We start from the raw sequence: 14098 nt of genomic DNA, 5'->3' as shown, positions 1-14098 counted from the left end.
GAAATAGAAATTATGATTTTTTTTTAATCGTTCCTTAATATTCATATTTACTAGCAAAAAAATTGTTAATCAACAAAAGCGTTTTTGAGCAATAAAAAATGTTTTAAGAAACAATTTTGTTTTCAAAAATCATAATATATTATCTCATGAACAATACATTTGTTAATAACATTTTTTTAAACAAATAGAGCAAAAAATTGAGAAAAATCATTTTTATGTAACTTTAGATAATAAGAATACGAATAAATTTGAATATTGAAAAAAAAATAATTGCTTCAATTGAATTTTTTCACTTTTTAACGTCTTTGATTATTAATAAGAAAGTGTAAAATTAATTTTTTTTAATTTTCCCAACGGGAATCTTTTTTGAAGGGTTTCAAGAAAAGCTCCAAGAAGTGAACAAAATTAGAGGTTTTTAGTTTAAAAATTATCAGGGTTTTTGTGTAAATTTAAAACTTGGTAAACATTAATTGATTAACTAAAGTATATCTGATAAAATAATCACGGGAAACATTTTTTCCATGGATTTTTGTTTATTTAAGTGGATAGAGGGTATGTGATTTTTTATTTCTCATGATGATATTCAATGGGTTAAAATAATTTTTATTGTTCAAAGGTCAAAGGTCAGCACCCGCGGGACGCGCATCGCCCGCTTTTAGCGCTATTTTCGCCTCTTTAATATTTTCCGAGCTATTTACAAAATACCAAACCCCCCCCCTTTTTTTACTAAATTGTTATAACTTCTGCAATTTTTTCGAGCCCCTCTTGAAAATTTTCAAAAAGTTATTAGAGGTCATTCCGAATCAAACGAGGCCTGGATCATAATTTTCCAAAAAAGTTCCAAAAAAAGGATCTTGTGACCCAAACGATTACATCCCGAGGTGATAAACACATAGGTTCAAAATAATTAGTTTGTCGCCCTTATTAAAGAAAGATAAATTCGATGCATTGGGTTAATCAGATCTAGAGTAAACTCTCTGAAACCTATAGAATCGTGCATAGTCAATATTCGATTGATCCCAACATAAGCGGTCCTTCGATTCAGTATCCCCAGCTTATTACACGTAAAAATTGTAGACCTTGTCAGTCCCTGATTCACAAGTTTTTACTTTTTTTAATTATCATAAAACACTAGAAATAACAAAATGCAAATGAATTCATAAATTTAAGATTCGTTCGGAGATTATTCAAGTTGGGGAAATACAGATGGAATGTGTTGACTGACAGATTCGAATTTTCTGGTGGTTGACAATGTTTCGTGGTGTATTTCATCAATTCGGACTGATGAAATACGAATTATCTGGAATCATTCGAAACTCCATTTGATAATCAGACATAAAATCTAACAAACGATTAGCAGTGTTGAATAATTTTACAAAAATAAGAATGTACATTTGTGAATATCAGTACTACTTCATTTGTCCTGAAGGGGATAGTAAATAATATATCAACATTAATCTGACTCATTTTATGTCTACATTTTTCACCTCCAGTAATAGAACTAAATATGTACCAATCAGCACGGAACGAGAAGGTAATAGAAAAATTACTACTACATTTTTGAAACTAGAAACCATTCACTTCTCGATGTTGATTGAATTTCAAATAAACATTGTGTCACTTAAATTTTCTAACAACTTAAAATTATAAAATTATACGGAGTGTGGATAAAGTTAGAAATAAATTGAATCCGTGAATAAATGCCTAACTTTGGAAATAAATCAGTATTCAGATTTTTAAACAGACAGATTCGTTTTTCATTATCTTTATGATGAAATGAATTTTCAGCAACTATTGGGGCTAATCTAAGAGAAGAAGTTATAAGATCCATTTTATCACAGATGGATAATCTGAAAACTTTCAATATTAATTGAAGTTATAGAACACTTCCATCTTATATATGGTAAAATAACTCATCTACAGAACTAAGAAAACTACAAGTTATCCTACGGAATTAATAAAATAATATTGTGTAAACTTGTGTCACTCTACTCCTCTAGAGATTGAAGTAACTTCTTCTAATTTCGTGTACAATTACCGTAAATGTTTAGCCACGAAAAAAATTCTAACAATAAATATTATATCGTTTATGTTACCCGTTAATAATGTGAAACAACTACAAAAATTACGATAAGACTGGTGAATATACCTTTTTTCAGGGTTCAACCCTCCATATACTTATATGGTCCAGGAGGTCATGGTCAACCAATTCTCATCAATCCGGGATCTCCACCTGGCAATTTCCTGGTCCCGCAACCATATCCTGGCCCAAACGTCAGGGATACTCCCCAACAAAGACCATTCTTTGTTGGTGGATACCCGAACCCAAAACCAGCTCACATTCCACCTATAGAAAAAGATGCCGAGGAGATTCCTACAAATCCAGCCAAGATTCCTCCATTGGAGTCTACTCCAAAAGGCAAGTGAATTACTTAATTTATTAATAATGTCATTCAGTTCAAATGCAGAACTCATTCGAAAACGATTGAAACGTCCCATATCGTCAGTTCTAACAAGAGATCCTACGGGAGTAAAAACCATGGTACCAAGGAGAAGCATACGAACTGAAAAGGTGTTTCGTCAGGGGTGGGCCTACAGTTGGTTTATAATATCTATAACAAAATAATGTTTCTAAGTTTATGAAAAACTGTTGTTATTATTAAGTTGTTTCAAAAGTTTCGTCTCTTTTAATGTCATGTGTTTTTGTAGCTCCATATCTCAAAGAATATTTATTCTACTGTGTCGTGGTATATACTGTTGGTTAGATAATTTTGTACTCTACATTGGTGCTTTTTATTTTTTTCCAAATTTCAATTGTTTGTCTATTTTCAGCTTATGACAATATGGTATCATTGAGCGATTTTCAGACAATTTTTCTTTGATAATTCAAATTGAACCTGTTGAAACAGACCGAAACATTAATCAGACGTTTGGCAATGTCTGACGCAGTGTTTGACGTTGGTTTGCGAAATTTCCTCCCGGAAATTTCAGTCTCGAAAATGAGCCTTGAAATGGTCGACCTACAGTAATCCAGGACGCGGATTTGAGGACACTGATGGATACTGACTCATCACAAACGGTGTGTGGTATGGTGGAACAACTGGACGACAGCTCCCGTTTGGTTTTTGGATCATCTACGACAACAGGAGACATTCAGGGTAGTGGATGTACACCGATGATCCACCCAGGCAGTTCCCAAATGCTAAAACCCACCAAAAAGAGACCAGGGTTACTGTATGGTGGTTATCGACTGATGCGATTCACTATAACTTTCTGCAACCGGGCTAAAACATCACAGTAGAGTCCTATCGTGAGCAAAACGACGAAATGTACCGAAAATTATGTCAGCGTCGAAGTTTTGCCTCATCCACCTTACTTCTCAGATCTCTCGCCAATCGACTACCATCTTTTCGAGCACTTCAATAACTTTCTCACCGGTAGAACTTTCGCCAATCAGGACCAGGAAAAAAACGGATTTCGTCGACTTCATCGAATCCTGAGCACACATTTTTTATGCTGGCAAAATTAATCTACTTGTGTTACGTAGGCAAAACTAACATTCTCGTTGAGTGATTGTGTCCGTTCGTCCGTTTTCTTTAACATCCATACCTCCGATCAATATAGGACACGTTATACTATACGTTGAATATCATTTTCACCTCCCGAGGCTTCTCTTTTGTAGCTTTTTAGCTGAATCCCACAGATCCGCTGATTTTTTTCAGCAATATCAAAGGCTTTCTTACTTTAATGAATCGAAGAGGTTTTGTATTAAAGTGTATATACACTTTAATACAAAACCTCTTCGATTCATTAATTCAAATAAGTGTATTCAGCTTTTCCAAATTTTTTTTTTCTTTTTTTTTTCTTACTTTAAATTTTTTTTATTGATCACGTTCACACGTCATTTTGAAGGAAGATACCTAACAACCGATGTTAATAAAACCAACGTTAACGCCTATGTAAACACCATTTTCGTTCAGTCGGTTTAATAACGATGATTTTTGGAAGGAGAATTACGTTTTAAAACCGGCTGGGGATTGAAAAGTGCCAAACATATCCAACACGTTTCAGAACACTGAAATGTAAATTTACAGTCGATATAATGACATTTGATTTCATTGAATGATAAATAAAATAGGAATTCCTAGGGCAACTGTATTTTCATTTTTTCCTGAATATTTGGCATCAGTAATATGAACGTAGAAATAATGTTCCCAGAAAAATAGGTATTTTCTCAAAATTAGTCTTTTTTTGAAGGATAATGGTTTCTAGCCAGATTTCAATGAAAAGGGAATTATAGGTTATCCACGAATTGATTTTTCATGTGAAAAAAAGAGTGACCCTTTAACGGGATTGAGTTACATAACAATAAAAAAAAAGCTTTTTTGACTTGATACTTTTCTATCTTTAGGTATATGTGGAAAATTTTCGAAAAATGAAAGCAATTAAGTTCAAAATAATCTCTTTGCAATGATGTGTAGATCATGCGTAGAAGACACATCATTGTGAAGAATTTATTTTGAACTTAATTGCTTTTTTTCTTCGAGAGTTTCCCACAACTTTTGTATGGAGATAGAGGAGTAGAAAGCCAAAGAGCTTTTTTTCATAAAACTTATCTCTCCTAAAAAACTTATTCTATCTCAATGTATATATCAAGCAATTTCTATGGCAAGAATTCCCAGAAAACGCGAGTATTAGGTAATTCATAAGAACGGAATAAAGACTCATTGCATACTTCTTTCTAATACGATAAATATCATTAAAAATATTCCTGGCATCTAGCACCTATTTCTTAAGTTCTGGGTCATATTCGTTGCTTGCCCTTACTGGTAATTCAGTCTCAACATTTTTACAAACGTGTAATTACGTGTTACCATTCACCATTACCTAGAAAAATTTCGACTCGTACGAGTACGACCAAGTTGACGTACAGTACGACCAAGTTGACATACTTTTCTTTTATGAGTAGGTATTAGACAAGTTTACAGGTCAATGAACTGTGACTTATATAAAAAAAATGATCTAATGGAAAAACGAATTAATAAACTTTGATGGCAATCTATCTGGTTTCATTTTGGAAAACATTTAAAACCTGAACAATTATTTTCATTGATTTTTGCAACAATCCCAATACCAAATATTTTCGGTTGCTTTTTGGAAACTGTAGAGAAAAGAGCCAATCGGAGCGAATGTAAAGTTCTCCGTTGGAAAATTATAACATCAGCAGTAAAAATTAGAAAGAAACTGTTGAACTGAGATAGAAACACATTTTTTGGAGAATCAGTTTCGTTAAAATAATTGGGTTGGAAACTGTGCTCCACAATGAAGTGAAAATGGTATAGGATTTCAATACAGAATTTTGAAACCATAATTTCAAATTAATATTTTATTATAACATGATATTAACAAAGAATATTGAAAGCTTGGAACACTGTTTTGAACCAGAAAACTGTACACACCTCAGGAACTTTTGATGCTTCATATAGCTCAGGTAAGACCTTCTTTGAAGTATTGTTTTTATGTATGGAGCTCTGCCCCCAAAAATACCCTGAAGTTGCTGGATTCCATCCAGAAAAGAGCCATCCGCCTGATTGGAGACGCGAACATCACGTGGAACCTTAATAGCCTGGAACATCGGAGTAAGGTTGGAGATTTGTCTTTTTTCTGAACATACTTTAACGGGAAGTTTTCAAGTGACTTGGCATATTTGATTCCACCAAGAGCGGTACATATCAGAAATACGCGACGGACTGTGGCTGCTCATCGTTTTGAGGTTCAACTCAGTAAACCTCGAACTTCACTGTTTAAGAACTCTTTCATTTGGAGAACTGCGTTTATGTGGGAAAAACTTCCTGAGAATGTTTTTCCAAATGGATATTATCTCCAGCGGTTCAAATCCAGTGTGAATCGCTGCTTTCGCACAGGCACCGCTCTGAGAGTGTCTTAAGGATTTTCCTGTAGTGTTTGTGTTTAGTCCTTAGAAAAAAAATTTTCTCTGAATTCAAACCACTAGCTATATAGTTTATCATAAAAACAATATGGCGTTACTCTCCTTGTGAATTCTACGACAAAATACAGTAACGACTGTGGGATCTGTTGATGGATGGTACACTTGTAAATCGTCTGATTCTTATAATTACTGAAAAATACAATTCGAAAATTCTGATTCTTCACTATCAATCTACTATTATTCCAGTAGTTTAGTCAACCCGCTATAGTTACCGATAACAACTACTAAACTATCACATATATTCCACGAGACTACCCTACTTCTTCGCTATTTGCTATGGCTTCACGTCCCACTAAAACTGGTTGAAACAGGCAACTTCATTATAACTTATATGGTTATGAAATTGTATCAAAAAGGGTTTTCGTACATTCGTCATTACTTTTAGTATCTTCCACCTTTTTTCGAATAGTTCATGCGTCCCATCACTACAAATCCAAACAAATTTGATACATAGTTACAAACGATTTTGTTACGAGAAAGATAATCGTTTGGACCTACATAACTGGGAGTGCCAATAATATCTATGTCAACTTATTAAATTTCACTTGATGACTATTTTCAATTTCGATCGATTATATTGGCAAATTTATGTTCCAATACATCAATAAGGCAGAGGAGTCCCAACTGAATCTTCACTATTTTTTATTTCTAACTATTTTTTGGAAGTCCCATGAATGTTGTTGTTATAGGTATGCCATAAAATATGCCATTAACAGCTCAACAATAGGCGTCTAAAAACTGCATAAGTGTTTTCATTATTTCGAAAACTATGTTAATCTTCAACGAACGGTTTTCAAAATTGGTTTTGTTCCCTTTTACAAAAAAGTTACCTAATGAATATATTTGGTTGCAGCGACAAAACCTGAAAAACTTGAAACGTTCAATGAAGGCAAAAACGAATATCCGTTCAAACCAGCTGGAGAGGCCGATGTTCTTGCAGCTGCAGACAAAAATCCACAGTTCATCAATACTAACGCCCTCAGGCCTGGTCACCGTTTCTTCATTCTGAATGGAAACGACTTATTTCAAAATTACCCCAATGTCCCGAACTACCCAGGGGAGGCCAATGTCGGTTTGAAATATGCTCAGCAACCTGACTCTCAATACCAACAACCAGAGGTTTTTCAGAAGCAACAGCTACCACTCGACATCAATTCCCTCCTCGTCCAAACTCTACTTGTAAGACCTTCTACAGGTGAAACTATTCCCAACTCAGGTTTGAATCCTGAACAAAGATTCCACCCTAGCCCCGAAGAACAATTTCCTCCTATTTTCAATCCACCGAATCCACAAATCCCACAAGATGTTTTCTTCAGATCGAGCTTACAACAAAATGATGCTTTTGGACAAGAAGGTGCAATACCAGTTGGACAGTTCAGATTTACTCCACCCAACGGACCCTACTATCCCCTCGATGGGGAGGATATTGAGAATGATTCTATAATAGTTGACGCCAAAATCGAAGACGGTTCAATGGGTGAGAATGGTGCTGACAATGTACAAACAGAAGGTGAGTCTCAAAACCTCTTCTAGTTGATTTTATGGTTCATTAGACAGTATGTGCTAGTTTGAATACCAACATTCGCTTAGGTTTTTAAAGTATTTTTATGTAATTTTCCAATCACGTAGCTTCCATATTAATTATTCTACTTTACTTTATTAATTACAATTTTATCAACACGTCTGATGCGTCTTAGGAGTTTTGACAATACTCATATGTAGTTCTAGGTTGAATGTAAGAAATGCTTAGATTAACATTTATCCACAAAAATTACCCATTGAAATCTTTGGAACAGCGATGTTCCCAATACAACTACACTTTCAAATCCACATGTTATTGATATTTTGTCGTTTGTCATATACAAAAATTCATTCCCTTTGGATTTTCTTCAGTGACATGAAAGTGACTACAACATTTGTCTCTAACAGGTCCTCGTCCAGACAAATCGGAGGAACCAGGTATGGCTCAAGCATCTCCTGGAGCTATAGCCTTAGCGGGTCCCGGAGGAGTAGCAGGAGCATCCCCAAGAGCGACCTCAATAGTGGGAAAAGGAGGAGTCGCAGTATCAAATCCACAAGCTACCGCTGTTGCTGGAACAAAGAAAGAAGCAGATAAAGATGAAAAAGATAAGAAACTGCAGAGAAAATCCAACAAGTGAGAGGTTACGTTGGGGTCAGTTGATGGACTATAGACGGTTAATCACTGTTCTTACATAGAACAAGTTTTATGGGAAATTATAAGTTTTGTTTCTTAAAATGGTATCAATCATGGTGCTACATACAGAGAAAACGTTTTTGTTTCAATAACTTGTTTAATAGCTATGTGATTGAAGTAGATGTTCAGAAATGTATTTTCTAGGAGCGCTCAGGTGTATGTAGGATACTGAAACTACTCACAAATGTTTGTATTGGTTAATTCCATATCATCCAATCTTCTTTATTGTGATGAGTTTTACAGAACATAAAAACAAGAAAATATGTGTTATATTAGGTACTCCACTGGATATTTAAAATTTCTCTTTATCAGATCGTTTCAGTAAGCTATTGTTTAGCGAAACTGGTGCTATGTTTTTGCAAATCTTTTGTACTGAAAATTTCAATAAACTATAAGTACGTTTTGAAAAGATATGTAAACATAAACTTATTGTTTGAATAGTTTTTGAACAAAGTAATTACTAACAAGAGGTTAAAATGCAGGATAGGAACTTTTTTTAACACTTTTATATTGTTAAGATTGAGGTTGGGGAGAATTCTTGCAAGGCAACCTATGAATTTCACTTAATTTATGAAATTTAACTAGAAAGCCTACACACTTAAAAAAATTGTCTTTGTTTTTGTCCTATTTCGCGGGCCGTCTCATTTGCTTTGATTAGTTCGGTTAAGCAAATATATTAGTTAAATTGCATGTGTAAATTCTTTCTTATCTTCAATATATTTCAAATTATAACTGCGTTAAGTTAATTGAGAATTGAGTTCACTTGCTTAAATCTATTTCAAATTTGTGTAAAAAATTAACTTTATAAGTTTTAAATTTTTTGATCTTGAGATATTTTTTGAACAAAAAAGTTTGAATCAATATTTATCCAAAATGAACTTGAAAAAAAATAAATATTTTTCAAAATCATGTAAACTTGCCCATTATTTTCAAAATATGCGAACTTTGCAATAATAAGTAATTTTAATAAGTATAGCAATTGTAAATATAATTATAATTTTTTTAAACTTCGTTCATAAAATTGCAAATTCTTAAAATATTCTTTATTTATTTAATAGAAAATAGGTATTCAATAAAAGTAAATTTGTAATGTATATCTTGTTTTCTTAATGGAAATGCACAGGCACTACTACAGGAATATCCTTAAGAGGCTCCGGAAGCGGTGACTGTGTGAAAATGGTGATTATTATTGAATTCAATTCAGTTGTCTCAATATATAGATAGAAAATTAGTAACTGTTCAAATATATATATTTTCTCTTTCTTGAGGTTTCAGTTAAATAAAGGGACTAGTTATACTCTTTGGTATAATATGTCGAGCTTTCGACAATGTTTATTGCCTTCTTCAAGACAACTGAAATATATACATGGTAATTACATATTATATGATACAATTTCTTACTTGCTATCGTGAGAATAATGAAAAATGGATTCATAAGAAAACAGTAAAAACATCGATGAAATGAAATGATGGAAATGACTTTGACACATTTTAAAAATCAGGGAGGAGAATTTTGATTAGAGAGTGATATAATTTCTTTTTGATATTTTCAAAATTATGTATGAATTTTACTGATATTGTTGAGGTCTGATCTTTTATTCATCACATGTTCTTCATTATTCATCTCAGTCATTTCTAAAAATAATATTTTGGAAAGATTCTTTTCAGTATAGAAAGTTTTAGTATTATCACAATCCATATAGGAGATATGTTATTTGAAGTGATAAATAATAATTCGTTAACTAAATGGGTTGGATAGGAAGTATTTATTTGAATTTTTCGAGAGATTCCTGATATTACCTTGGATGTGAAAGTCTTTCGATTCTACTCTTGAGATATTTGATTGTATTTATTTTCATTTTCATTGGATGGTATGAATTATAGTTGATAAGTCTATTACTACTCATTGATTTTCTGTACTATTTTAAGATTATTATATTTTGATCAGTTCTAATCAACTTCAAATCAAGAAGACATATGCTTCTATTTATTTCTTCTTCAACTGTAAAGGACCCCGCAAAATCATTATGGAATTTGGGTTTCAGTGAATTTTTTAAATTTTTGATATAATGTCCATGAAATTCTCAACCAATTTTACCATTGCACCAACCCCGAAAAATAAATAGTTTTGACGCTAGGAGTCGTTAAAATCACCCCTTTCTCAGAATAGACTATTTATTTTTAAAACCGGGAACGACATTTTCACCTGTTTCATTGTAGGTAATGTTGCATATGATTATGCTCTTTTATAAAAAAAATTCTTCAACCCTCTCTTCCCCCCACCACTTATTATGAAACACAAATGCATAGTCGGATGTTTGAATATGCTTGAATTTCGGAAATAGCACTTTTTCATGACTTTCTCCCCTTCCCCGAGGGAAAAAAAACAAAAAAAAGCTGAATTTTTCAGAACTTTTAATATGATGCTGTTCATGTAATTGTGAATAGAAAATAACTAGGCAATGAACTCACATGCTAGGGGGCGTTAAAGCCATATCTTGCTCAGAAAAGACTATTTATTATAGGCGGGATCGATATTTGTACTTGTTTGATTTTAAATTACGATGAATCACATTGTAATCTTTCATAAGAAGAATTCTAAAACCTCAGGCTAACCCACAACCCTTATTTCAAAACACTAATAAAATAATTCTTGACTACTTCTAAAAGCGTAGTCACAATTAATGTTTTATTCAGCTCAGATCAGTGAAATTACACTCGTTCATTTATACCCCACCCTCAAAAAAATGAGGGTGGATGACGCGCTTTTTTTTTGGTATGAGGTGAAGGATATCTTTTATAGAGAGGTAATGAGCTTCAAAACCTCAAAACTCAAGACCTACTGTGAGACTACACTGATTCTCCGATGTCAGGGCTTCTCACTAAAACCTCCACCTTTATGTAGGGTCGTCGGGCTATTGCCTCCAGGGACACTTAGGCCTTGTCGCCCATCGTATCATACCTATATTATGTACTGTCTCAGTCCCCAATCCAGTACTTCCGCGCCTTGTAAGACTTTGTACAAGTTCAAACATCAATAATTTGAATTTGCGGTGATCAGGGCCGTCACCATGAGGGGGATGGGGGGGAGCCCCCCCCTGCTTTTACGACTTGTGAAAAAGTTGGGAAATTTTGGGCCGTGAGGATAGAAAAAAATAATAGTAAAAAAATGAATGAAAATTAAAAAAATAAAAATGAGAGAAAAGAAAGGGAGAGGTAATAAGAAAAGGGAAAGAACCGGGAGAAGGTTGGGATTTCCCAAAATCCATAACTTGGAGATCCCATACTTTGAAATCCTGACTTGTTTGAAAACTTCAAAAAAGTTTAATTTCTCTCAAGTAAGAGAACAGTCCACAAATTTTGAAGTGACAATTTTACAAAATTTCCAACTTTTCGCTGTTTTTTCGACTTGCAAAAGTTGGGAAATTTCGGTCCGTGAAGATAATAGAAGAAAACAATGAGCACAATGTTATTTAATTGTTGTTTCCTTTCATTTGTATTGAATATTCCTATACATGGCGGATATGGTGGAAGACCAAGGACCTTGATCCAAAGTAGAATAATTCCCATTATTACTTTTATAATTAGCAAAATTTATTTTTGTTTATGCATACCCTAACGGGCATAACCATTCAGCCAATCTTTGGATAGCTAAGTAAGTAAATTAATATATTGCAGTATTAGTAACAAATCCCTCGGCTTTCATTTTTTCGAATGTTGGGAAATTTTACTGGTTGAGCTGGGAAAATTTGGATTTCCTCCCCCGCCTGGTATTTTTTTTCGCTTCGGCCCTGGCGGTGATGCTTGATTTGGATCCTGTTGCCGGCATCCATTACTACATTAAATAGCGTCGTCCATGGGTATCTGACATTCGGTTTATGGCGTGCAAAGCCCAAAAACCAAATCACACTTGCCACATATGCAAAGCCCAAAGTTCTTGTCCCCGTGTTAAGTGTAGTTATTGCAATCGACTATCGCGCCAGAAAGGTTTTTGCATCGTATGACTTGGGGAGACATCATTCATATTGTTACTTATTGTTTTAAAAAAAATATGGGTTTTTCAGTCGTTATTACTTATGGGAAAAGTTAGTCATACGCAGATCGTTGTTGCCATCAGAAATTGTTAGTTTTGTTTAATTTGGTGAATATATTTTAATAGAAACTCGCTATTTTGTTTTGAAAAAATAGTTTACGTATCGTGTTTACATTATATCCTAAAATTGTCGTATTATCCTCTTCATCTTGCATGTTGGGTTAAAAGCAATCAAAAGTTGATGTTTGAAGAGCCTGGTATACCCTCAGTAACGCGCATTCTAATAAACCCATTCCCATTGAAATGTTCATCTACGTGAATACTTTCACCCTCATCTATCTGAAACTTGTCTTGAATGTAGGATGGAGCCAACCCAACTTGATCACACCTAAAATCATCGGTGCGAATTAAAAAGATACCAGAAATTGAAAATCCAGTTTGAGTCTATCATTACAAAGAAGCAAATCTACCCTACAGTCAATCGTTTTAAAAATTCCGAAATAAGTCGAGGAAATTGCGGCAAATGATAGTGACTTGAATGTAAGGCATTTTTTCTCATTAGTCCCTCAAATTCTACCCTTGCTTGAACTTCATTCACTTCTTGTTCTTGGATGATCCATATGTTCAGCCATTTATTCATTGGCATCTTGCATCGAAATAGGCCCATGATATCTGTAAGATATGTTTATCTGTAAGATATGATTGACTGCGTCAATCCTCAGGTACTATCAAGAAAGTTACATGAGCTGGGTTTTGGGGAAATTTGGAATAATTGGATCGATTCATTTATGTTTGGCAGAAGCCAATATGTAACCATCACCAATGTAATTAATGGTAAAAAAAGAATAATGAACTCTCAACGGATACCTCTATCACTCGGAGTACCACAAGGTTCAGTCTTAGGACCTGTACTATTTCGAGTATATATAGATAAAATTGACGAATCTGTTCCTGATGCAAAGTGTGTGAAATTTGCTGATGACGTTGCCACGATTGTAACAGGCTCCGACCAAACAAGTATACAACGAAAATGCGAGCAAACAATGAGATCATTGAACTGGTGGTTTTCCAGTAATTCGCTTGTTTTCAATCCAAATAAAAAAGTAATTATTCAATTTTGTAATTATCAAAAAATTCTTAACCCACTATATATTGATGTGAATAATCAGCTGCTTCTATTGTCAAAAAGTACTAAGTTTTTGGGTGTTGAAATTGACAAAAATCTCAATTTTAAAGTACATTGTGATGGCCTTATACCAAAATTGCATTCTTTAGCATTCAAGCTACGAAATCTTAGCTATATTCTCAGTCTAGATCAACTAAAAATTATATACTATGCTGAAGTGGAGTCGAGATTGCGCTATGGTGTACGTTTTTGGGGTTGGTCAACCAACGCAGGTAAAGTTTTTTTGGCTCAAAAAAACATCATCAGAAGTATCACTGGTATAAGTTACATGGAGTCCTGTGAACCTTTTTTCAAGAAATTACAAATACTGAAGTCAAAATAGAAGTCAATTTCCTTTAATAGTCTCTACTCATACAATTAACACTAGGCCAAAAAAAATATATCAAGTTCCTCTAGCTCGAGGGCGGATTGCTCTTAAAGGTCATAATGTTGCAGGTCCTCGTTTGTTCAATATTTTACCAACTGAAATAAAAGAAAGCAAAACATTAGAGATGTTCAAAACAAAGATTAAAAATTTTTTAGTTCTGAATGCGTATTACAGTGTTGATGATTATTTAACGTAAGTGTATGTGTGGTGTGTGCATGCGTTTTCGTGTGTGCTTCTAGTTTTAGTGTAGTAGTTTATAATTTTAGCTTTACTGACTATTCCTAATA

The 14098-nt window shown here is 33.8% G+C and overlaps 1 protein-coding gene across 1 annotated transcript in view; it reads left to right on the top strand.

The window, feature by feature from the left end:
* LOC111504876 (uncharacterized) overlaps positions 1–9484 on the top strand; it is a 39438-nt gene extending 29954 nt beyond the window's left edge. Inside the window, exons 3-5 of the mRNA XM_023159588.2 lie at positions 2160–2419; positions 6864–7520; positions 7940–9484. Coding sequence (XP_023015356.2) covers positions 2160–2419; positions 6864–7520; positions 7940–8169 — 1147 coding nt within the window. The 3' untranslated portion in view covers positions 8170–9484. The remainder of the gene's footprint in view (positions 1–2159; positions 2420–6863; positions 7521–7939) is intronic.
* Positions 9485–14098: the final 4614 nt, after the last annotated feature.

This window comes from Leptinotarsa decemlineata, unplaced genomic scaffold (assembly GCF_025532065.1).
Source record: "Leptinotarsa decemlineata unplaced genomic scaffold, Ldec_3_MD MMD2_tig00000505_RagTag_RagTag, whole genome shotgun sequence".
Taxonomy (NCBI): domain Eukaryota; kingdom Metazoa; phylum Arthropoda; class Insecta; order Coleoptera; family Chrysomelidae; genus Leptinotarsa; species Leptinotarsa decemlineata.
The sequence above is the reverse complement of the archived record's forward strand: the minus strand, read 5'-3'. Positions and strand labels throughout refer to the sequence as shown.